This window comes from Oryx dammah, unplaced genomic scaffold, assembly GCF_014754425.2.
Source record: "Oryx dammah isolate SB20612 unplaced genomic scaffold, SCBI_Odam_1.1 HiC_scaffold_24, whole genome shotgun sequence".
Taxonomy (NCBI): domain Eukaryota; kingdom Metazoa; phylum Chordata; class Mammalia; order Artiodactyla; family Bovidae; genus Oryx; species Oryx dammah.
Window position 1 is genome coordinate 11,960,748 of NW_024070208.1, and position 25,304 is coordinate 11,986,051.

Sequence of the window (25,304 nt, forward strand, 5' to 3'; positions counted from 1 at the left end):
TCTTCATGACCCAGATAACCACGATGGTGTCATCACTCACCTAGAGCCAGACATCCTGGAATGTGAAGTCAAGTGGGCCTTAGGAAGCATCACTACAAACAAAGCTAGTGGAGGTGATGGTATTCCAGTTGAGCTATTTCAAATCCTAAAAGATGATGCTGTGCAACTGCTGCACTCAATATGCCCACAAATTTGGAAACTTCAGCAGTGGCCGCAGGACTGCAAAAGGTCAGTTTTCATTCCAATCCCAAAGAAAAGCAATGCCAAAGAATGTTCAATTGCACTCATCTCACACGCTAGCAAAGTCATGCCCAAAATTCTTCAAGCCAGGCCTCAATAGTATGTGATGTTCAAGCTGGTTTTAGAAAAGGCAGAGGAACCAGAGATCAAATTGCCAAAATGTACTGGATCATCAAAAAAGCAACAGAGTTCCAGAAAAATGTTTACTTCTGCTTTATCGACTATGCCACAGTTTGATCACAACAAACTGTGGAAAATTCTTAAAGAGATGGAATACCAGACCACCTTACCTGCCTCCTGAGAAATCTGTATGCAGGTCAAGAAGCAAGAGTTAGAACTGGACATGGAACAACAGACTGCTTCCAAATTGGGAGGGGGAGTACAGTATATCAAGGTTGTATATTGTCACCCTGCTTATTTAACTTATACCCAGAGTACATGATTAGAAACGCTGGGCTGGATGAAGCACAAGCTGGAATCAAGATTGCCGGGAGAAACATCAATAACCTCAGATATGCAGTTGACACCACCCTTATGGCAGAAAGCAAAAAAGAACTAAAGAGCCTCTTGATGAAAGTGAAAGAGGAGAGTGAGAAAGTTGGCTTAATACTCAAGATTCAGAAAACTAAGATCATGGCATCTGGTCCCATCACTTCATGGCAGATAGATGGGGAAACAATGGAAAGAGTGAGAGACTTTATTTTCTTGGGCTCCAAAATCACTGCAGATGTTGATTGCAGACATGAAATTAAAAGACGCTTCTTCCTTAGAAGAAAAGCTATGACCAACCTAGACAGCATATGGCAGAAAATGAAGAAGAAATTAAAGAGCCTCTTGATGAAAGTAAAGTGAAAGAAGAGAGTGAAAAAGTTGGCTTAAAGCTCAACATTCAGAAAACTAAAATCATGGCATCCAGTCCCATCACTTCATGGGAAATAGATGGGGAAACAGTGGAAACAGTGTCAGACTTTATTTTTGGGGGCTCCAAAATCACTGCAGATGGTGACTGCAGCCACGAAATTAAAAGACACTTACTCCTTGGAAAGAAAGTTATGACCAACATAGACAGCATGTTAAAAAGCAGAGACATTACTTTGCCAACAAAGGTCCATCTAGTCAAGGTTATGGTTTTTCCAGTAGTCATGTGTGGATGTGAGAGTTGGACTATAAAGAAAGCTGAGCACCGAAGAATTGATGCTTTTGAACTGTGGTGTTGGAGAAGACTCTTGAGAGTCCCTTGGACAGCAAGGAGATCAAGCCAGTCCATCCTAAAGGAAATCAACCTTGAATATTCACTGGAAGGACTGATGCTGAAGCTGAAACTCTAATACTTTGGCCACCTGATGCGAATAACTGACTCACTGGAAAAGACCCTGATGCTGGGAAAGATTGAAGGCAGGAGAAGAAGGGGATGACAGAGGATGAGATGGTTGGATGGCATCACCAACTCGATGGACATGAGTTTGAGCAAGCTCCGGGAGTTGGTGATGGACAGGGAGGCCTGGCGTGCTGCAGTCCATGGGGTCGCAAGGAGTCAGACACGACTGAGCGACTGAACTGACTGAACTGAAACTGGACCTTAATAAGAACAAATGAGAACAATAAAATACTTTAAAAACAACAATTTGTTTGATGTGTGGGGAATGGGGGAAGAAGGAAGAGGGAATTTGGTCATCAGGCTACTGCAGTGTTACAGTGCAAAATGGTGGTGATATTGGATGTTGGCAACAGAACTGTAGACGAGGGGGCTGGATATCAGATCAGCTTACCTGGTGGCTCAGCTGGTAAAGAATCTGTCTGCAATGTGGGAGACCTGGGTTCAATCCCTGGTTTGGGGAAATCCCCTGGAGAAGGGAAAGGCTACCCACTCCAGTGTCTGGCCTGGAGAATTCCATGGACTGTATATAGTCCATGGGGTTGAAAGGGTGAGACACAACTGAGTGACTTTCACTTTCACTTTAAAGGTTGTATCAAAAAGAGATGGCAACTCATGATGGAATAAATGTGGAGGATGAGGGAGAAGTATCAGGGCTGATCCCCAGGTTTCTGGGTGATGAGTTGCACTGAATTTTGGTACAGAATTTCTTGTCATTCCTGTGGTGCTCTGTCATGCCTCTGCATTTTCGTGTGGACTTCTCTCTTTCAGGAGCAACTGCTTCATTGATTCCCTCCCATTCATCTTTCAAGAATCAGCTCAGAATCACAAGATCTTGGGTTGTAAGCCTCTCCTTTGTGTTTATAGATCACCTTGTGAATATTCCTATTGCACTGAACAGCAATTGTCAGTGCATTAATAAAAAACATTCTAAGGAAATGGCAATTTATTTGGAAGGAACTAAGTGTAACATTATCACAGAACCAGGACTTTTTGAACCCAGTAATAGATAGATTATCATAGCAGGTTTAGTGTTATATTTATGAAGTCCACACTAATATAATGAATGTAAACACAGGACAACATATTACTGTCACTAGGATGCAAATGAAAGTCAGTGGCTCGATGATCAACCATATTCATAACTATCCTTTACAATGAAAGCCAGTGTTGTTCAGTGAGAACAGCTATGGCCTTGGGTTGGAAGACGCTGGTGCAAATCTGGGCTCTGCTATCCACTGATGGGGTGACCCTCAGCAAGTTATTTCACCTCTCTGTATCAGTTTCTCGGCATACAAATTTGAGAGTACAAAATGAAAGAACGGGACTTTGAAGATTAAATGAATTTCTACAAGGGAAACTGACCAGTGCAGGAGCTGGCACATGTTATGCAGTAAGAAAAGTAGGTTGACTTTGAGAGCACTGGGAAGTGAGTAAGACTGGCCTTTAGTCACAGGAGTTTAACACAAAAGTCAGGCCCTATACTCTATGCCTTGTGTGCGTGCTCAGACACTTCAGTCGTGTCTGACTCTTTTCCCCACTATGCTCTGTAGCCCGCCAGGCTCCTCTGTCCATGGGATTCTCCAGGCAAGAATACTGGAGATGCCATGCCCCGACCTGGGGATCTTCCAGACCCAGGGATCGAACCCGTGCCTTTCCTATCTCCTGCACTGGCAGATGTTTTCCTCACCACTAGCACCACCTTTCTACGCCTTATGTTCTAATAACTTTTAAGTCTCTGTGAAAACATGGTCTAAGTAAGGTTACTGCATAGACTGCAGTGCCAATGAGTTCTAACGGCAGAGGGTACAGTCATGTGCTGCAACAAGGTTGGTGTAAACATTCTGAGCACATGTAAGCCTTTTTAGCTACTAAACTGTTAGATTATTCTTAAGTATAGAAAGATAAGTTAAATGTTCCTATCAAAACCAATCTACCTTTGACTAACGTGATAAATTAGGAATTGTTAAATCTCTTACCTTTAGGGTAGATATCTTTTAGAGGGACTTCTCCTGGGGGCAAAATCCTGACTATCTGATTAGTATCCAAAAGAGTCACACAATTGCTCTGCTTTGCGGTTCCACTTTTCTTCTTTCCTCCATAGAAAGTTGTATCAGTGACTCTTGATTTACTCAAAGATGATGGCCTTTTCCAAGAATAAACTTCACTAGGTGACTAAAAGGAAAAAGAGAGATTCAAGTACTGAAGTACTATAAACTACACTCACAACTTTTACAGTGCAGTCCTTTAAACAGATGCCAGTGGTAAACTTATATTTCACAAACATAAGAAAATCAAATTATTCTTTAACCTTTCTTAATGCAGAAGATAGTTCCCTTATTGATAATCATAATTTTCAGACAAGTGTAAAGTATACATCATATTTTTCATTTTGAAATGAATTATAACTAAAACGAGAGAATAGAAGAGTATAGTTGGGCAGGCAACATAAGAGACTTGCATTCTATCCATAGGTCAGGAAGATTACCAGGAAGAGGGCATAACAACCCACCTCAGTATTCTTGCCTGGAGAATCCCATGGATAGAGGAGCCTGGTGGGCTATAGTCCATAAGGCCACAAAGAGTTAGACACGACTGAAGGGACTTGGCACAACAGTACCAGTTCAGTTCAGCTGTATAGTTGCGACACCATGGACTGCAGCACGCCAGGCTTTCCTGCCCATCACCAGCTCCTGGAGTTGCTTCAATTCATGTTCATCGAGTCAGTGATGCCATCCAACCATCTCACCCTCTGTCGTCCCCTTCTCCTCCTGCTTTCAATCTTTCCCAGCATCAGGGTCTTCTCCAGTGAGTCAGTTCTTCGCATCAGGTGGCCAAAGTATTGGAGTTTCAGCTTCAGCATCAGTCCTTCCAATGAACACTCAGGACTGATCTCCTTTAGGATGGACTGGTTGGATCTCCTTGCAGTCCAAGGGACTCTCAAGAGTCTTCTTCAACACCACAGTTCAAAAGCATCAATTCTTCGACACTCAGCTTTCTTCACAGTCCAACTCTCACATCCATACATGACCACTGGAAAAACCATAGCCTTGACTGGACGGACGTTTGTTGGCAAAGTAATGTCTCTGCTTTTGAATATGCTGTCTAGGTTGGTTACAACTTTTTTTCCAAGGAGTAAGCGTCTTTTAATTTCATGTCTGCAGTCAACATCTGCAGTGATTTTGGAGCCCAGAAAAATAAAGTCTCTCACTGTTTCCATTGTTTCCCCATCTATTTGCATGAAGTGATGGGACTGGATGCGATGATCTTAGTTTTTTGAAAGTTGAGTCTTAAGCCAGCGTTTTCACTCTCCTCTTTCACTTTCATCAAGAGGCTCTTTAGTTCTTTTTTGCTTTCTGCCATAAGGGTGGTGTCATCTGCGTATCTGAGGTTATTGATGTTTCTCCTGGCAATCTTGATTCCAGCTTGTGCTTCATCCAGCCCAGCATTCCTCATGATATAACTCTGCATATAAGTTAAATAAGCAGGGTGACAATACACGGCCTTGATGTACTTCTTTCCCAATTTGGAAGCAGTCTGTTGTTCCATGTCCAGTTTTTACTCTTGTTTCTTGACGTGCATACAGATTTCTCAGGAGGCAGGTAAGGTGGTCTGGTATTCCCATCTCTTTCAGAATTTTCCACAGTTTGTTGTGATCAAACTGTGGTATAGTCAATAAAGCAAAAGTAGATGTTTTCCTGGAACTCTGTCACTTTCTCAATGATCCAGCAGATTTTGGCAATTTGATCTCTGGTTCCTCTGCCTTTTCTAAATCCACCTTGAACATCTGGAAGTTTATGGTTCACGTATTGCTGAAGCCTGGCTTGGAGAATTTTGAGCATGATTTTGCTAGTGTGTGAGATGAGTCCAATTGTGTGGTAGTTTGAGCATTTGGGGGGATTGCCTTTCTAGGGATTGGAATGAAAACTGACCTTTTCCAGTCCTGTGGCCACTGCTGAGGTTTCCAAATTTGCTAGCATATTGAGTGCAGCACTTTCATAGCATCATCTTTGAGGATTTGAAATAGCTCAACTGCAATTCCATCACCTCCACTAGCTTTGTTCGTAGTAATGCTTTCTAAGGAAGGCCCACTTGACTTCATATTCCAGGATGTCTGGCTCTAGGTGAGTGATCATACCATCGTGGTTATCTGGGTCATGAAGATCTTTTTTGCATAGTTCTTCTGTGTATTCTTGCCACCTCTTAATATCTCCTGCTTCTATTACATCCATACCATTTCTGTCCTTTATTGTGCCCATCTTTGCATGAAATGTTCCCTTGGTATCTCTAATTTTCTTGAAGAGATCTCTAGTCTTTCCCATTCTATTGTTTTCCTCTATTTCTTTGCATTGATCACTGAGGAAGGCTTTCTTATCTCTCCTTGCTATTCTTTGAGACTCTGCATTCATATGGTATCTCTTTCCTTTTCTCGTTTGTATTTTGCTTCTGTTCTTTTCTCAGCTTTTTGTAAGGCCTCCTCAGACAGCCATTTTGCCTTTTTGCATTTCTTTTTCTTGGGGATGGTCTTGATCCCTGCCTCCTGTACAATGTCTTGTACAATGTCCATCCATGGTTCTTCAGGCACTCTGTCAGATCTAATGTCTTGAATCTTTTTGTCACTATTTGTCACTTTGGCATAACAGTATAGTTAATTTAAATAACTACAAGTAAATAAATAACTATTTTAAATGGAAAATGCTGAGTGCATCTACTAACTGGCATAAGGAATAGTATTATCAGTATTTTTCAAGCCCCTTGGAGGCCCCCTTCCCAATCATGTCTCTTTCATCTCTCCTAGACATTAACTCTCCTGGAATTTTATTATTTTTTTCTCTTGCTTTACTTAATTTTTTTCTAAATGTATCTATTTATTTGGCTTTGTCAGGTCTTATTGTCCCGCTCAGGATCCTTTGCTGAGGTGAAAGGACTCTCAGGTTGTACACAGGCTCAAGAGCTCATGGGCTCAATAGCTCCGCGGCATGTGGATCTTAATTCCCCGACCAAGGCTCAAACCCTCATCCACTACATTGCAAGGCAGATTCTTCATCACTGGACCACCAGGCAAGTCCCTCTTGCTTTAGCTTAAGTTTTTTCTTTTACCACATATTTATCCTTATCTACTTTAAAATCAAAGATATTCTCCTATGCATTTGCTAAACATTTTGAGGTTTTTCCTTTCACTTTTAATTCCTGAATGCCTAAGGAAATATTTTTGTAAGTGGTATGAGGCTGTGCTCCATGCTCATCCTTTTTTGCCCATGGAGAGTAACTGTCCAAATATCATTAACCTTTGCCCACTGATGAGCACTGGTATGGGAAATCAGTTCCATCTATGTATGGATCCATCTATGTCTAGGCATTGCATTCTGGTCCACTGTATATTTTTCTACTCCTATGGCCAATACTACTTAGTTACCGAGGTTTTATAATAAGCCTTGAAATTTAGTAGGGCAAGTGCCTCTGCCTTTTATTCTGGTTCTTCTTTGGAAAGGCCTTACTGTTTGCCCTTTCTCTTCCATAAAACTGTGAGAGTCGATTTGCACTGCATCCTTGTCAGTGCTTGGTATATCCTGGCACTTAGTCCCTCAGTGATGTCTGACTCTTTGCAAACCCATAGACTGTAGCCCACCAGGCTCCTCTGTCCACAGATTCTCCAGGCAAGAATACTGGAGTGGGTTGCTATTTCCTTCGCCAGGGTATCTTCCCAACTCAGGGATCCAACTCGCATTTCCAGCATCTCCTGCATCGGCAGGCGGATTCTTTATCACTGACTTAGTGGGACTAATTAACCATTGAGTTAGTGGGACTTTCTTATGCATAATACTTGGTATTGTGGGTATTAAAATTTTTTTTAATTTTAGCTATTCTAATAGGCAGTAGGGTAGTAGTACTATCTCATCGTGGTTTTAATTTGCATTTCCCTAATGACTAATGAACATCTTTTTATATACTCAATTACCATCCATTTATCCTCTGTAGTAAAGAGTCTGTTCAAGTCTTTTGCCCATTTAAAAAAATATGTATTTACCTCCAATTTTATTTTTATATCTTCTTAAATATATTGAAAACCATGAGTCCACTCAGATACATCCAATTCCTAACCAACCACTACAGGATTCATTCTAGTTTTCTTTCCTGCTGCATCTGTAACTCCCTTCTCAAACAGTGAGAAACCTAGACTTCATTATCTTTAACATAGTTAGCTCCTATCTCCACCACTAACTTTCTCTTCCAGGCAAATGCCCCCCTGCACCCTGCTTGGTCCTTATAGCCCGCACTGAGCTACATTCATGCATCAGTGAAGTCTTCGCCTTACTGGGCCTCCCGCATTCCACACCAGCCTGCCCCTTCATGGTGATGCCATCTTCATCCTGGCGGGACCTGACTCCCATCACCAGTTGTCCCTCCCTCCCCCACTACGGATATCTTTTTCACCTGCTCAGGCTCTGACCTCTGACACCTCACACAGGTCCTCCCTTAGCTCATTTTTTATACTAGCTTATTTGTTTTGTCACTCTTGAGTTTTAAGAAATCTTTATGTATTTTGGATAACAGTCCTTTGTTGGATATGTGATTTGCCAATATCTTCTCCCAGCCTGTAGATCATTTTTCAATTCTCCTCACAGTGTCTTTTTACAGAGTGGAAGCTTTTAATTTTGATGAAATTCAATTTATTAAAATTTTTTAATGGATCATGTCTAAGATGCTCAATGTTGAGTAGAAGTGGTGGTAATGGGTATCCTTGTCTTACTCTTGATATTAAAAGGAATGCTTTTAACATTTCACTTTTAAGGATTCACTAAAACACTTGCTAAAGATTTTTGTGGCCATTTGGTAGTAGGATAAGAAAATTATAATAAGTTTACAATAATTCAGGTGCCCCTGATAATGCTATAAAACATTAATGAGAGACAACATACCCTTTTGTTGGCAGTTTTATGAGGAATCAAATGAAAATCACATAAAGGCAGAAAGATACTGTGGTATAAAAAGACACAAGTTTGAAGGCCAGTCATTCTTGAGCTCAAATCACAGCTTCCTTACTCAATATCTTTGTGGCCTGCGGGAATAGATCCTCTCTGTTTTTATTGTTTCATCTATAAAACCTTGTGGAATTGTCATAAAAATTAATGATCATGTATGAAAGGGCTTAGAATAGTGCAATGCCTGGCTTGTATTGGGGTCTCAAAAATATGACTGCTCTCATAAAATGCTGAAAGGTTGTCTAACTGACTCTAATCTTTCATTAAACAAAAATTCATAAACATCTCCTATACGGTGGGTACTAAATACAGGGAATAGAGCTTTTAATTTAACAAGGTCTCTAGCCTTCCCTGGTGGCTCAGAGGTTAAAGGGTCTGCCCGCTATGCAGGAGACTTGGGTTTGATCTCTGGGTCAGGAAGATCCCCTGGAGAAGGAAATGGCAACCCACTCTAGTATGGATGGAGGAGCCTGGTGGGCTACAGTCCACGGGGTCACAAAGAGTCAGACATGACTGAGTGACTTAACTTTCTAGCCTATAATCTACAAAGGATTTCTAGAGGGTCAATACAAACATTACCTTATACTCAGCTTTCTTACCTTTTTACAGTGACATTATATTTCTATGTCAATTCCTTCAATCAAAAGATCAATTTTTTAAAACAGTTCCACCTTCAGAAAAGCAGATCCCGTATTTTCTCTACTGACCCCAGCAAGCATTTGTAGCAAGCATATTAAACACAACTCTTCATTTAATCAAGCCTGCTGTATTCCAACAACATGTTTCATTTTCAGTTATATAATCCACAGCAAATGTTTTTGCTTGATAATTAGGCAGACATATGGCAAAGTCCTAAGCCACATATTATCCACTGGGTTTTAGATTTCAAAAGTCTTAAACCCTGAAGTACTCATCATTCATTAATCACATTAAAATTTTCAAATATGCGAGACTGGTGTACTATTAAGCAGAGCCAATATTTTATCTTTAAGTGATTCTATCACTTTGCCCAAAAGCTACAAAGAAAATTATGAAAATTAAATATTTAATCAAACACACAGAGCTACATCTAAGGTTATTAGACGGCAAGTTGGACTGAAATAACCTTTCTATTTTATCTTCTCACATTTCCTTCAGGGGAAGATGGTGCCTGTTTTACTTGAAGTCGACTACAAACAGCCCCTTCTTTACAGATAATAGTAAATAATAGCAGAAAGATCCATTGAAAAGCAAATTAAATTGAGACTACCGGCATTATAGTATAAGCTGGATGCTGCAAAGATATAAGTCAGAGCAAAACTCAGCGGAAAGTGAATGGTATTCATGAGTGTTGAAAAATTTCATCTACAGTAATGAGGTTCAACATATTTCCCCTATAAATTCTAGAAGAAATGTTATCTTGTTAGTCTCAAATTGTCCCTCTTGGCAGGATATAAAGTGACTGTCAGTAGGTTACGTATATATCTGCCCCATGAACTCTCATGTATGAAGAATATTAGTTTTCCTTGACTAAATTATATAGTTGCATTACACTTGAAATGTTAATTTTTAAAAAGCAATGAACCCATATAGAATGCATTTTTAAATGACTGGTCTCAAAAATGAATGTTGATCTGAAATGTTTACCAAAAAATCATTACACTTTTAATTACCCTCAAATAGGTTTATAAAGCTTAGGCCAAAGTGAGGGGAAGAAATAGTTATTCAATAATTTAAAAAATTTAAGCTTACCATGAGATCTGGGAAACCAACAACAACTGTAGCATAACTATTCTTATCTGAGAGAATTCGGTTTGGAGAGGCAATCTTTTGTCCCACAGCTAAACTCAGATTTTCAGATGACAGTTGATCACTTGAAATTGTATGAGGTATGCTGTGGTCTGTTTCTGAAAAGTATCAGAGAAACATGAAACACCATATGCCCCTAAACTGCTCCAGGAATTAATTTTTGCAAGATTTCATTCTCACCAACTCAAACAGAAAAGCATAAATTAAAAAAGGGAAAATGCTTTCAATTACACTCATGGCTTTTTGTCTGAGAAGACTCAGTTTTCACATCTTGGTATCTTCTCATTTACGGAATTCAAATTTTTATTAGCAATCAAGATTAATATTAACAGTACTGCAGAAAGAGGTAAAACTGACCTGGTTGGTTAGCAATGGTATGTTTTAGATTTTTTTTTCCTTAAGTACTTTTCACACCACCCCCAAAATCTGTGATGAATAAAGTAGAAATTCTGATGTTCTGTGTTAAAAAGAAATGATGCAGTCCTAAAATAGACTTGAAACCTACATATATATAAACATTCTGACTTGTCAAAAATATGCAAAGACAGAACTTAAAAGATGATGGATTCTTCCTTACTGTTTCTAGGGCAGTGACTAAGTTTTCTCTTCTGTATAAAGTTAACATATGTTGATATGATTGTATTCAAACGATCCTAGAGGAGCATATGTAATCAAGTAGGCACCTGCACAGCCACATACACACAGAGCACAGTATTTACCTTGCATGACTCCAAACCCTGGGCTAGGAAGCTCCTCTTTCAACACATACAACTGGCAAACCCCACTGTCCTTAGATTCTATGTGTGCAGGTGTAGTTAAAAGATACTTCCTGTAAACAAACAAAACACCTAAGTGAATGAACAATCTTTCCTTTTCTCATAACTGTGAGACGACCAGACTAGGAAAAATCAGAGTTTTTCCCTCCCAGGGCCTCTTTTTCATACTGTGAGTATAATTTGCAGTTTCAGAGTTTTATCATGAATTAAAAAAATAACTTCTTAATGCTGTATAAAGTTGTTGCTGTTGCTCAGTGGCTAAGTCGTGTCCGACTCTTTGTGACCCCACGGACTGAAGAACGCCAGGCTCCTCTGTCCTCCACTACCTCCCGAAGTTTGCTCAGATTCATGTCCACTGAGTCGGTGATGCTATCTGACCATCTCATCTGCTGTTGCCCCATTCTCCTTTTGCCTGTATAAAGAGGAGTGCATAATAACAATGCAGTCATAAATGTGAACTAAAAACCTAACGCTTCCTATAAGAGGAAAGGCTAGTAAAAAAAAGAAAAATGCAACTCGAAAGAGACACTCCATACCATCATGGAGCCTGCTATTAATATGACTTATCAGTCAGTAAGAGGGAACCCGGCCTCAAATTTGTGACTAGGTACCGGCTTCTCTGGTGGCTCAGCAGTAATGATCTGCCTGCAATGCAGGAGATGACGATTTAAGCCCTGGGACAGGAAGATCCCTTGGAGAAGGAAATGGCAACTCACTCCAGCATTCTTGCCTGGGAAAACCCGTGGAAAGAGGAGCCTGGCAAGATACAGTCCTTAGGGTCACGAAGAGTTGGACACGACTTAGTTGACTAAACAACAAGGGACAGAAGCCCTCACTGCTACAATTCCCTTGCTTTACTTATTCGTATAATTGCCAAAATACGGATGTATAAATAGCCAGGAATCTTTTGCATCAGGACACTTCTGCTTGTCAGCAGAGGAGCAGCAAGTCTGCATGGAGCCAGGAGAAGTGACGCACGAGGGAGCAGACTCAAGACTTACTGTGCACCCTAGTTACGCCAAGTACACAGAACGTCCTTTCATCAAGAAGTGTACAGTCCAGTAGAGGAGGCAACACAAAACATAAAGACAACCAAGTAAGAGCAGGCAAGATGAAGCGAAGAAGAAACTTCTCAGGGGTGCAACCTGTGAAGTTCCAGAAATCAACGGCATTTGAATGGAGACTGTGTGGCCCTTTGAAGAAAAGATGATCGGAAAATCTATTTTGAAGTACTGGCAAGAACACAGAGAATACACTGAAATGCTCAGTGTGCTAATAGGAAAAAGCCCAAAGAAAGATGGATAAATATAAAATATTGTAAAAGTCATTATGCTTTTACTGTTAATTTCAAGGTCATCATCTGAAACAAACTTTTATAATTACACTACGAAGCGACATTTAAGTGACATTTAAATTTTCCCCTTCCCTCTTCTTCAGAGTTTCACCTGCCAAATACAGAAATGTTAAAAGACAGACACAGGAAGATAGAGCTATATATAAGGATGCTGGAAAACTGAGCACACTCCATGAGGTACCGTGGAGATCTACTCACTGATTTGTTTGACTCTCCACTAGAAGCCATTTGTCTTCTGCTACAAGAAAAACTGTCTGGAGGTTGATGGGAAGCGAGATGGTGTGACTTCGCCCTTCTAGAACATCCAGCACAGCCAGGGTGTTCCTGAAAAAAAGAAAAGAAAAAGAAAACTCTGTGAAAGGAAATGGTGAGGATATTGGTTGAGTAACCATAGCATAATCATGATATACTGGGTGTCCCTGGTGGCTCAGATGGTAAGGAATCTGCCTGCAGTGTAGGGGACCTGGGTTCGATTCCTGGGTTGGGAATCAGGATATATTACAAAACCCTAAAAACAATATTTTTAAGACTAGATGGTAACATAGAAAAATGTTAATTGAGAAAATAGAGATATAAAACACTAGACTATGTAAAGGCTTGCATAAGATCTAAAAATGGGAAGTGACAGCCACTATGCTAGCAGTGATTGTGTATGTAATTATGAGCACTGTTTTTTTATGTGTGTTTTTCAATGTTCGGCAATGTGGGATAAGGTACTTTTAGAATAAAATAACACTAACTTGGTTACATGAGTTTACAATAACCCAGAGTAAAGCACCTGGCTGCCAGTGCAGGAGACATAGAGACTCAGGTTCGATCCCTGGGTCAGGAAGATCGCCTGGAAAAAGAAATGGCAACCCACTCCAGTATTCTTTTCTGGGAAATCCCATGGACAGAGGAGCCTGGTGGGTTACAGTCCATGGGGTCGCACAAGGTCAGACACGACTGAAGCAACTTCAGTTCAGTTCAGTCGCTCAGTTGTGTCCAACTCTTTGTGACCCCATGAATCGTAGCACGCCAGGCCTCCATGTCCATTACCAACTCCCAGAGTTTGCTCAAACTCATGTCCATCGACTTGGTGATGCCATCCAGCCATCTCATCCTCTGTCATCCCCTTCTCCTCCTGCCCTCAATCCCTCCAAGCATCAGAGTCTTCTCCAATGAGTCAAGCTCTTTGCATCAGGTGGCCAAAGTACCAGAGTTTCAGCTTCAACATCAGTCCTTCCAATGAACATTCAGGACTGATCTCCTTTAGGATGGACTGGTTGGATCTCGTTGCAGTCCAAGGGACTCTCAAGAGTCTTCTCCAACACCACAGTGCAAAAGCATCAATTCTTCAGTGCTCAGCTTTCTTCACAGTCCAACTCTCACATCCATACATGACCACTGGAAAAACCATAGCCTTGACTAGATGGATATTTGTTGGCAAAGTAATGTCTCTGCTTTTGAATATGCTATCCAGGTTGGTCATAACTTTCTTTCCAAGGAGTAAGTGTCTTTTAATTTCATGGCTGCAGTCACCATCTGCAGTGATTTTGGAGCCCCCCAAAATAAAATCTGACACTGTTTACAGTTTCCCCATCTATTTCCCATGAAGTGATGGAACCAGATGCCATGGTCTGTTTTCTGAATGTTGAGCTTTAAGCCAACTTTTTCACTCTCCTCTTTCACTTTCATCAAGAGGCTTTTTAGTTCCTCTTCACTTTCTGCCATAAAGGTGGTGTCATCTGCATATCTGAGGTTATTGATAGTTCTCCCAGCAATCCTGATTCCAGCTTGTGCTTCTTCCAGTCCAGTGTTTCTCATGATGTACTCTGCATATAAGTTAAATAAGCAGGGTGACAATATACAGCCTTGACGGACTCCTTTTCCTATTTGGAACCAGTCTGTTGTTCCATGTCTAGTTCTGTTGCTTCCTGACCTGCATACAGATTTCTCAAGAGGCAGGTCAGGTGGTCTGGTATTCCCATCTCTTTCAGAGTTTTCCACAGTTTATTGTGATCCACACAGTCAAAGGCTTTGGCATAGTCAATAAAGCAGAAATAGATGTTTTTCTGGAACTCTCTTGCTTTTTCAATGATCCAGCGGATGTTGGCAATTTGATCTCTGGTTCCTCTGCCTTTTCTAAAACCAGCTTGAACATCTGGAAGTTCACGGTTCACGTATTGCTGAAGCCTGGCTTAGAAAATTTTGAGCATTACTTTATTAGTGTGTGAGATGAGTGCAACTGTGTGGTAGTTTGAGCATTCTTTGGCATTTCCTTTCTTTGGGATTGGAATGAAAACTGACCTTTTCCAGTCCTGTGGTCACTGCTGAGGTTTCCAAATTTGCTGGCATATTGACTGCAGCACTTTCATAGCATCATCTTTTAGGATTTGAAATAGCTAACCTGGAATTCCATCACCTCCACTAGCTTTGTTCATAGTGATGCTTCCCAAGGCCCACTTGACTTCACATTCCAGGATGTCTGGCTCTAGATGAGTGATCACACCATCGTGATTATCTGGGTTGTGAAGCTCTTTTTTGTACAGGTCTTCTGTGTATTCTTACCACCTCTTCTTAATAACTTCTGCTTCTGTCAGGTCCATACCATTTCTGTCCTTTATTGAGCCCATCTTTGCATGAAATGTTCTCTTGGGATCTCTAATTTTCTTGAGATCTCTAGTCTTTCCCATTCTGCTGTTTTCCTATTTCTTTGGATTGATCACTGAGGAAGGCTTTCTTATCTCTCCTTTCTATTCTTTGGAACTCTTAGCACACAATAAAATTAAAGGAGGAAAGAGAATGGACAGAAGAAGAATCCTAGTTTAAACCCTCTACAGAAAAAAACTCACCCTTTTTCTTTGTAGAACACTAGCCAGTTTTTGTGTGAAAACTCTTTACACATTTTGTAAGTTTCCTAAAGACAAGAAAAAACAAAATATTCACATTAACTGTGTTGGATGCAGTCACGTCTCTTCAGCTGCTTTTCCTTAAATAAAGTTGTTCAATATGTAAAACATATAATTCTCTGAGAAGCTACCCCTCTTCATCTGTTCCAAGACTCTTACGGTAACATGCATTAAAATATATTTTAAAATTCACTGTGAACTATGTACTAAAACATTTTTAGGATAATATTTAAAAAAATAATGCCAAATGCTGGTTAGAAATAAACATGCTATCTGGTGATTAACTGTGATGTTTGTACCATAGCACGAATACATAGGAAATACTTTGTTTCTTTGATTTGGATCTATTTATGACATTTAAAATATCTCTTTTTTTCATGGCATTTTAAGACCTATAAGCGTGCTATGTTGTCCAGGGCAGAGGGTAAGTCTTGTTTTATATCCATTACCTTGTTCTGAATGGCAGAATAGACTCCCTGGGGTTGGCCAAAATATTTAATTACTAGTTTATTAAGCTAAAATATTTATTTATCTTGTAAATACAACCAGATGTTGCACTCATAGGTTCATTACATAAATCCAAAACATAAACACAGAACTGGAAAGCAGGTTAAAGTGTCTGCATGATTAGGGATTTGTTATGAATATCACGCTCAAATGGCTCATGATGTCCTATGATTATTCATTCAAATGTTCCTGTGATGGATCCAAAAAGAACACTGACTTACTTATACGTGTATCTATGTCTACCTACTTGTATCATATTAAAATTCACAAGTGCCTAATAAGAGAATTCTTTTGTGCATTATAGCAAACAAAAGGTGCCGCAAGGGAGGGGCAGGGATGCATGTTTACAGTGAGAAAGCTACAGAAAATCCTTGGCAATTTACTGGGCAGGCTGGGTATTCCTTACAGCTTCCTCCTTGTTCCACCAGGAAGTTTTCTTCATCGTAAATTCTTCTGAAGGTAGGATGAGACGGTGAAGGGCTTGGCTAGCGGGATCCAGCAACAGGATAACATTGCTCTGGAAATAAAGAGAATAACTTTTTTTTTTTTTTTTAAAGCAGCAGTCTCTTGGCAGCCTGGAAATAAAGGGTATTTAGTGATAAATAAACCAAAGGTAAAATGACAGTACTGAAATATTTAAACGACTCCATAAAAACACTAAGTGATTTTCCATAGTACAGAATTTAAAGACTTCCATGGTTTAATGAGGATATTTTTAATTATGTAAGGCAGACTTTCTTCTTTGAAGATTTTATCTTAAAACCACCCCCTTGTAAATATAGGCTAGGTTTTACCATGACTCTGCTTTATTATGTATTAAGGAGGAAATTAAGACATTTGATCATTTTTAAAAGTCTGTTTACTTTTATCAAAATTACACTTAAAGAATGTGCAGTTAAACCAACACAACAGTGTAAAGCAATTATCTTCCAATTAAAAAAAATTTAAGTGATTTACAAAAAAAAAAAGAAAGCATGTTGAACAACTCTTTTACACTATGTATTCAATTGTCTGATGATGAGAGGGCCTATGCTATTAGTTGTGTGGCCTGTGGAATCATGGTGCTGGAGAAGACTCTTGAGAGTCCTTTGGACAGCAAGGAGATCAAACTAGTCAATCCTAAAGGAAATCAACCTTGAATATTTTTTGGAAGGACTGATACTGAAGCTGAAGCTCCAATACTTTGGCTACCTGATGCGAAGTCTCATTGGAAAAGACCCTGATGCTGGGAAAGACTGAAGTCAGGAGGAGAAGGGGACAACGGAGGATGAGATGGCTGGATGGATCATCAACCCAATGGACATGAGTCTGAGCAAACTTGGGGAGACAGTGAAGGACCGGGAAGCCTGATGTGCTGCAGTCCATGGGATCATAAAGAGTCAGACACAACTTAGCAACTGAACAACAACACACTGTGCAAAATTGAATCTTATTTATTCTTTTCACAAATGCAGGTTTAACTCAGAAAATATGTATATGATATAAGGATGGATTAGCAAGAAAATATCAAGGACCCCAAGAACCAAGCTGGGAATGAGTATTTCTTCATCTCGTCATTCACTGAGCTTGGGAACTTTCATAGCTCGTGCTGTGATAACATACTGACAAGAGATCGCTCCAGCAGCATTCATCACAGTTATGCAAATGAAGTAATAATCTCTCAGAAATTAGGAGTTTTTCAAGAAAAAAAAACTAAAAAAAAAATTAACCTTGGACATTAAAACAAGTGAAGAGAAACACATGAAATAAGAACTTAAAATTTACAAAGCCAGAAAAGGCTGAATATTTTAAAGCAATGTAAAGAAGTTGGGTTTTCAGTTAAAATTTAAAGACATTTGGAGGTTGACTAACAGGTTTACAAAAAGGCACCAGCAAATTGTTTGTCAAACCTCATTGTTATGTAATTGTCTTTTTTCTCTCTCTCTTATTTTGGTTCATTTTGTTTTATCTTATTAAAATTTGGGGCTCCTTCAGTTATCCTAAACCTTATGAACTTTTCATTTAAAGAACTTTCTTTGGGGAAAACAAAATCACAAAGCATCCAAAGAATTACTATATATTTTGTAAAATATAAACAAAATAGGAAAAGTCTGCTCATTTCTTTCATAACATTTATTTGTTGTTGTTGTTCAATCACTATGTCCGACTTTTGCAACCCCATGGACTGCAGCACACCAGGCTTTCCTGTCCTCCGCTGTCTCTGGGAGCTTCCCCAAACTCGTGTCCGTTGAATCAGTGATGCCATCCAACTTATATTTAAAGAAGAAAGAAGAATACAAGGATGAATAATCATTACCTTTGCCCTTTATCACATAATCTAATTACAGAGGAAATAAAAGGAAATGTAAATAACGATTCACTTGCAAAATCTGAGACCTCATAGAGTGGTTTCAATTTATTTTACTAGTGAATTTTACTGAAGTGCTCAAGAATTAAAGTAGTAGTTATACTGAAGTTTCCTTTATTCCATATACTTCAAATATTGGCTATATTAAAAAAATTCTAAGCAAGCCGACACAGCTTAAAGTTTTCCTTATAAAGACACTTAGAATGCATCATGCTGTATAATGCAATTCTCCATTACAGATGTGTGTTATCATGGAACTCTGCTCAATGTTACATGGTATCCTGGATGGGAGAGGGGTTTGGGGGAGAAAGGATACATGTGTATGTATGGCTGAGTCCCTTCACTGTTCACCTGAAACCATCACAACGTTGTTTGTTAATCAACTATACCCTAATACAAAATAAAAAGCTTATGTTTTTTTTAAAAAGAATGTACATTAGTAATATTCTTTTTAAAAATCAATATATCATATTCCTGGCATTTGAAAGTTTGAATATGATAAAAATCTCAAGGAAAATCCTTAAAGTTTTCTTTAAGAAGTTGCACTAATAAGTTAAAATTTTTTAGTCTCTATTCTAGATTAAATCTTTTTTTGAGTTAGTATTTTTTAAAGAAGAAAATCTCTCTTATGATAAATATGTACAACATTAGCACAAATCACTAGCACTTAAGCAATTTGGATAATATTAACTTTTATAAGCAACAGAAAGTCCTAAAAATAATGTTTGATCCCAAATATGATTAAGTAGAAGAATAAGTAGATGATTAAACAGATATGGTTACGCACAAAAATGAGTAGTTTTGCATTTTTCTTCCTTTTTAGGGTCTAGTACTTCTGAAGTGAACTGAAAAACTAGATCTTTCTAAGTAACAGAAAACATATCTCTATATGTGTATGTATACATACATATGTTTCCAGCCACCTCTGTATTTAGAATTGGTTCTAGAAGCAACTGGCAGCATGAAGGAGTTCTGCTGCTCCATCCTTTTAGATGTTAATGGTTTCCTTCTGTAAATGACTAATGATATATTCTGTCTGAGTTTAAAAATAGAATTTTGCGTCACACATGAGTACATGTAACTGTGGTTTTGGCACTCCTTCCAGGGGGGCAGGGAGGAGAAGCGAGTGAGCAATTTTATTATGTTTGTATTTGACTGGGAGAAAAGTAACCTCTGGATGACCTCCATGTCCTAAAGTCTGAAATTCTAAACTCTGTACAGATGTAATAAGTAATCTCATGGTGGGGTGGGGTAGGGGGAAGGGAGGAGGCTTTATTTTTAGGCACGGCAAAGTTTCCCTGTCCTCACTTAAGAGTTTATTTTAGCAAGGAATTTTTGAACAACTTAAACTAACCAGCGAAATGCATCCGTTGCCAAGCTCTATAAAGACAAGGGACAGATGAATTAATGAAAGTACTTCTTTACAATATTTCAGCCCCCTTTTCAGCTAGGGCAGAATGGGGGAGAAGGGACTGAAGGCAGCACACTCATTTTTTCATTAGATTAGAATTATTTATCATTTGTTAAATTTTACAGTTACATGCTGTGCATCTGGAATTAAGGAGGGCTTCTGAACTGAACTGAACTGAATACTCCAGTGGGGACATAATATAAAACAGAGGACAGGGAGAAATCCTGGTAAGCCATGCGAGTCTGCTCAGGGCCTTGAGGTAACCTGGAGAATTGCTGAAACTGGTCAATGGGGAAAGCCAGGTAGCATGCAAGAATGCCAGGAGAGGAACTGTGGGTTTATACAAAAAACACACTGTCTTCGATGAAAGTCATTATACATGAGCAGGAAACTGATCCACAATGTTGCCAAATAATTGGATCTTTTGAGAAGACAAACTACTTCCTGAGGACCTGAAAATCTCATACTTTTAGAATTGGTATCTGTAAATTTGACAGTTTGCCTGACAGTTGAAAATTTGGCAAGATTTTTTGAAAAAATACTCCAAAATCAGATTTCTATTTAAATTTGATTGGTTCACTTAATCAAAAATCACCAAGATATCATGTGCTTTATATGAGAGTTTCCTCTGGCTGTAGAAATCAATTCAATGGCATTGATATTTTGTTGGAACTCTACGAAGTAAAACCCTTTCCAATGGGATGGACACAAGCTTTTCTAAGCAAGTGCTGGACATTTGTATATTCTGCTTCTAGGGGAAAGCAAAGTGAAAAAAAATTGTGAAAACCAGAAAAAAAAACAACTGATTAACTCAGAATTTATGATAATTGTTGAGTCCTGCCCCAAGGCCAGAGGTGCAAGACGTCGCACCAAGGTCACAGAAGCAGAGCCCAGAACCAAGGACACCTCCGAAGCTGACTGAGCCCCTTCGTAACTGTTGCTAAAAGCTCCTGTCACCACTGACAAGCTTCCTGACTCCCAATCAGGCAAAGATGCCCACTCCAGTAAGCACACTATAGTACCCCAAGCAATCACCTATGGCCAATGGTCCAGGAAGAATTTTCTTTGTCCTGAGGCTATAAAAATTGGTTGTTAACCCACGAAAACTGACTCTCTCTGGTCTGTCAGGAGGCCGGCCCGCTGCGCTCGCAGCGCCCACATTACGTCTGCTTGTTGTCCTTAACAAACTCACTCCTTCTGAAGTGCTCTGTGTCTGGAAATTCTCTTCCAACCTGTGCTCGGACTGCCTCAACAGTAATTACTTAGGCAAAGCCTAAAGTTGAAGGTGACTTACTTAACTCAGTGAAACACTGATATGTTATTCAAGAGATTTTTTTTTTTTTAAATTCTTGATTAGAAACAGCCTAAAAGCACTGTTCTGGGTAATGCTTTATAGTACCTTAAAATACTTAACAAGTAAAAACATTGCACTTTTTCAATATTTTCCTATGACGAATAACTTTAAAAAATTTTCAGACTACTTGCCTCCACCTTTCTGCAGTGAGTGGACAAAACTAATTTAATTCTGGTGGAGTCAATCCAATTTGGCTTGAACTTCTGTTCTACTATGTGTTTACTGGGCAAGTTATTTAAACTCCGTGAGCCTCAGTTTCCTCACGTGTAAATATTGCTAAAACTACCCCACTGAGCCTATGGAAGAATAACGTGGAATAACATATGCAGTCTTTTCCTTGACACATTGTCAGCATTTAATCACTGATCTTCCTCCTTGGGATGGTCATCACTTGGCTTCTGAAATGCCACACCCTGGTTTGTTCATCTCTACCACTGGATGTTCATTTTCAGTTCCCCTCAGTCGATTGATTCCGCCTTCTTTCCCCGATTTCTTCATATTTCATTGCTCCAGGGCTTAGAGCTAAGACTTCTCTTTTCTACCCACATTCCATTCCCTTAGTCATCGCTTTCAGTTTCATGATTTAAATAACATTTATACTCCAGTGACTTCCCAATTTATGCTTCCTGTTCTCCATTAAACAGCAGAATCATCTACTTGGCTTTGTCACAGGCATCTCGAATTGAATCACACATCTCATTTTTCCTCCCAAATCAATGCCTTCCCCATCTCAGTTCATGGCAGGTCTACCCTTTTCGTTGCTCAAGCCTTAAATCTTAAAGTTGACCTTAGTTTCTACTCTGTCACTTCCTGTATCTGATCTGAAAGGAAATCCTATTAGTCGCACCTTGAGAATATATACAGAATCCATCATTACTGATGACTTCCAAACTTGGGTGATCTCTTGCTTGGATCATTGTAAAAATCTCTTAATTAGTTTCCTTCATTCTGCCTTCGTACCTGTAGACTATTCACCACAGAGGAGCTAGAGAAATCCCTAGGGATTTAGAAATCCCTAAAATATATGTCAGATCTAGCTGCTCCTCTGCTTGAAGCCCTCTAAGACCTTCTTCCCCTCTCCTCACACGCAGCGCAGAACCGTAGAATGATTCATAAGGCTCTGCACCTCTGCCTCCCCACCCTCCACCATGGTCCTGCCCCAGGTCACCGGGGGACCTCTTTGGCCTCGCCTCTTTATACTCTGGCCTTCATTCAAACTTCCCCACCACACTTCTTTAAAGATCCAAAGGCATATTCCAGCCTCTGGGTCTTTGAATTTATAATCCCCTTTCCATAGGAACTCTCTGCTTCCCAGTCTCTCTTTTCTCCCTCAACGCTATCAAATCCACTTAAATATCACTTTCTCAGTCAGGCGATCCCTGACCTGCCCTGCTTTAAATGGCAGTCTTCCTTCTATTTTACTCTCCCTTGTTTCTCATCGTCTAATTTAAGTTGTAACTATTTATTTTGCTTATTGTCTATCTTTCTGCACCAGAATACAAGCTTCTCAGAACAAGGACTTTTGTTTTGTTTATGGAAGTATCCCTAAGAGTAAGCACATGATACTTATTTGATGAATGAATAATATGCTTAGTGTACTATTTGGTGAGCTTCCCTGGTGGCTAAGTGGTAAAGAATCTGCTTGCATTGCAGGAGACACAGGAGACGTGGGTTCGATCCCTGGGGTGGGAAGATTCCGTGGGTTGGGAAGAAGGAAATGGCAACCCACTCCAGTATTCTTTTCTGGAGAATCCCATGGATAAGCAGCCTGGAGGGCTACAGTCCACAGGGTCACAAAGAGTCAGAAACAACTAAAATGACTGAACACACACACATACACAATTTGGTAGCTACCAGGTGGGTAACAGGCCTATAAAAACATTGTGCTCCTTTCTATTGGATAGCATAGATTAACTTTGTTGTTGTTTAGTCACTAAGTTGTGTCCTTTTTGGCATTATGAATGCCCTTTTTGACTTTATGAATGGGATTAGTGCCCTTACAAAAGACACATGGATGTGAGCCCTGCTACTTCTGCCATGAGAGGTCACAGGGAAAAGACAGCTATCTAGGAAATAGGTTTTCACCAGATCTCGAACTTGCAGTCACCTTGATCTTGGACTTGCCAGGCTGCAGAACTGTGAGAAATGCATGCCTGCTGTTTATAAGCTACCTTGTCCATGGTACCTACATTACAGCAGCCCAAACAGACTAAGAGAGCGGTCCCCAGCCTTTTTGGCACCAGGGTCCAGTTTTGTGGAAGACAACTTTTTCATGGATGGGGGACGGGGTGGATGTCAGGATGATTCAAGCACGTTACATTTATTGTGCACTTTATTTCTATTATTATTACATCAGCTCCACCTCAGATCATCAGGTATTAGATCCTGGCGGTTGGAGACCCCTGAACTAAGACAATTCCATTCAGTAGTTACATAGCTGTCTCCACATAAAGAATGCCATTCGGGTTTCAGATAATGTGTCATCTCCTAAGGGGAGCTGTCTTAGCACTCTTGAGTACTATTCATTCTTTCAGCTCCTCCCACCCTACCCCCATCTTTCTTCCCTAGGACGTTTTTTCTTGTTGTTGTTTAGTCGCTAAATTGTGTCTGACTCTCTTGGGATCCCATGAACTGTACAGCAGTCATCACTGCTTGAAAGTGGTATGTTTATTTGTTGGCTTCCTTGCTGTCTGTCTCCCCACAGAGAAGGCAAACTTCATAGCAATGAACCGCTGCGGCTGTTGCTCAGTCACTTCAGTCGTGTAGACTCTTGCAACCCCATGGACTGCAGTCCACCAGGCTCCTCTGTCCACGGCATTGTCTAGGCAAGAACACTGGAGCGGGTTGCCATGCCCTCCTCCAGGGGGCCTTTCCTACCCAGGGATTGAACCCCCATCTCTTACGTCTCCTGCACTGCAGGCGGATTCTTTACTGCTAAGCCACCAAGAAAGGCCCCAACAATGAACTATCCAGCCTCAAATGTCATTAGTACTGAGGTTAGGAAACCCTCACTTAACACGTTTCAAAGAATAAAGCCCGTGTCGAAGACCCCCAGAGAGGAAGGCGTTAGCCTGCCTCGTGGTACTGATAACATACAACTCCCAACTCCTTCCTGTAGCCCCTCTCCTCGGTCTTTATGAAAGCACACACTTTTAGTGATAGGCTGGAAAACATTCTTGCCTGTCCCTCACGTAAGTCATTCGTGGTATAATGAGGCCACATCATTACCTGCTGCTCATGGAGAACCACTTGACCCTTTAGGGGATTTCCCAGCGGTGCCACCGTCACAAATGGGTGCCAGATTCCACTGGCCGTTCTTGGGAAGATGTCGAAAAGGTCCACAAAGTGGCCGCTTTTCCCAGTCATATTCATAAAGTATAAGGACACAGGATTGCATGCAACTACATAGAGAGTATTTTCCTCATTTTCTGAAATGACAAAAAAAAAAACAGAGTTAATTCTATTCTGCAGTAGATTTTCTGCTAGGTACAAAAAGGTCCAGTGAAAACTGAATCATAAGACAGTATACAATAATAACTCAGCAGATGACCTGCACATGGATTGGTCAAAGAGCACTGGGAGAAGCAATCTCATACCTGCTTTAAGTGTTTTGGAGAAGGGAATGGCAACCTACTCCAGTATTCTTGCCTGGAGAATCCCATAGACAGAGGAGCCTGGTGGGATACAGTCCATGGGATTGCAAAGAGTAGGACACAACTGAGCGACTAACACTTTCTTCTTTCTAAGTGTATTAATAGATGGGACCATGCCTATATACTCCAGGAAGTAAGTATCTATTTGTTCCCCAAATAATTCCATAATATTCCACAGCAACACCATTACATATTTAACACTCCTCAATGTCAGGAAATTCTTCCTTCTATGAAAGTATTTTGTGCTTCAATAAAAGTCTGTTTCCTCTTATTTTATTATTGGCTCAGATGGATAACAGCTGGTCAACATCTTCCATCTGCTAATCTGGTATTTCCCAGTTTACTAGATCTTTAGGCTTTTCAAGTAAATAAGTATTTCCATTTTTTGATTCTTAGCTTTATGGATCTTATTTTCCAAATTATCTTTTTTCATGTTTGTGTATTTTTATTATTACAAAACCTGTCTTTTCAATCAAGTACTTGACTAGGTCCCTTTTCTGAATTCTATTTCAGTGCTTCTTCGACTTTCAAGTGTGTGTGAATCACCTGCGGATCTAATGAAAGTGCAGATTCTGACTCAGGGGCTCTGGGGCGGGGTTTCACTCTGCCTTTCCAATGAGCTCCC

The 25,304-nt window shown here is 40.0% G+C and overlaps 1 protein-coding gene across 1 annotated transcript in view; it reads right to left on the reverse strand.

The window, feature by feature from the left end:
• Positions 1-25,304, reverse strand: part of VWA8 (von Willebrand factor A domain containing 8) — a 380,884-nt gene that overhangs the window by 135,266 nt on the left and 220,314 nt on the right. The window contains exons 29-35 of the mRNA XM_040267183.1: positions 24,255-24,454; positions 16,321-16,431; positions 15,351-15,415; positions 12,715-12,840; positions 11,106-11,215; positions 10,330-10,484; positions 3,595-3,790 (exon numbers count right to left, since the gene is read on the reverse strand). Of these exons, the coding sequence (XP_040123117.1) occupies positions 3,595-3,790; positions 10,330-10,484; positions 11,106-11,215; positions 12,715-12,840; positions 15,351-15,415; positions 16,321-16,431; positions 24,255-24,454 (963 nt within the window). The remainder of the gene's footprint in view (positions 1-3,594; positions 3,791-10,329; positions 10,485-11,105; positions 11,216-12,714; positions 12,841-15,350; positions 15,416-16,320; positions 16,432-24,254; positions 24,455-25,304) is intronic.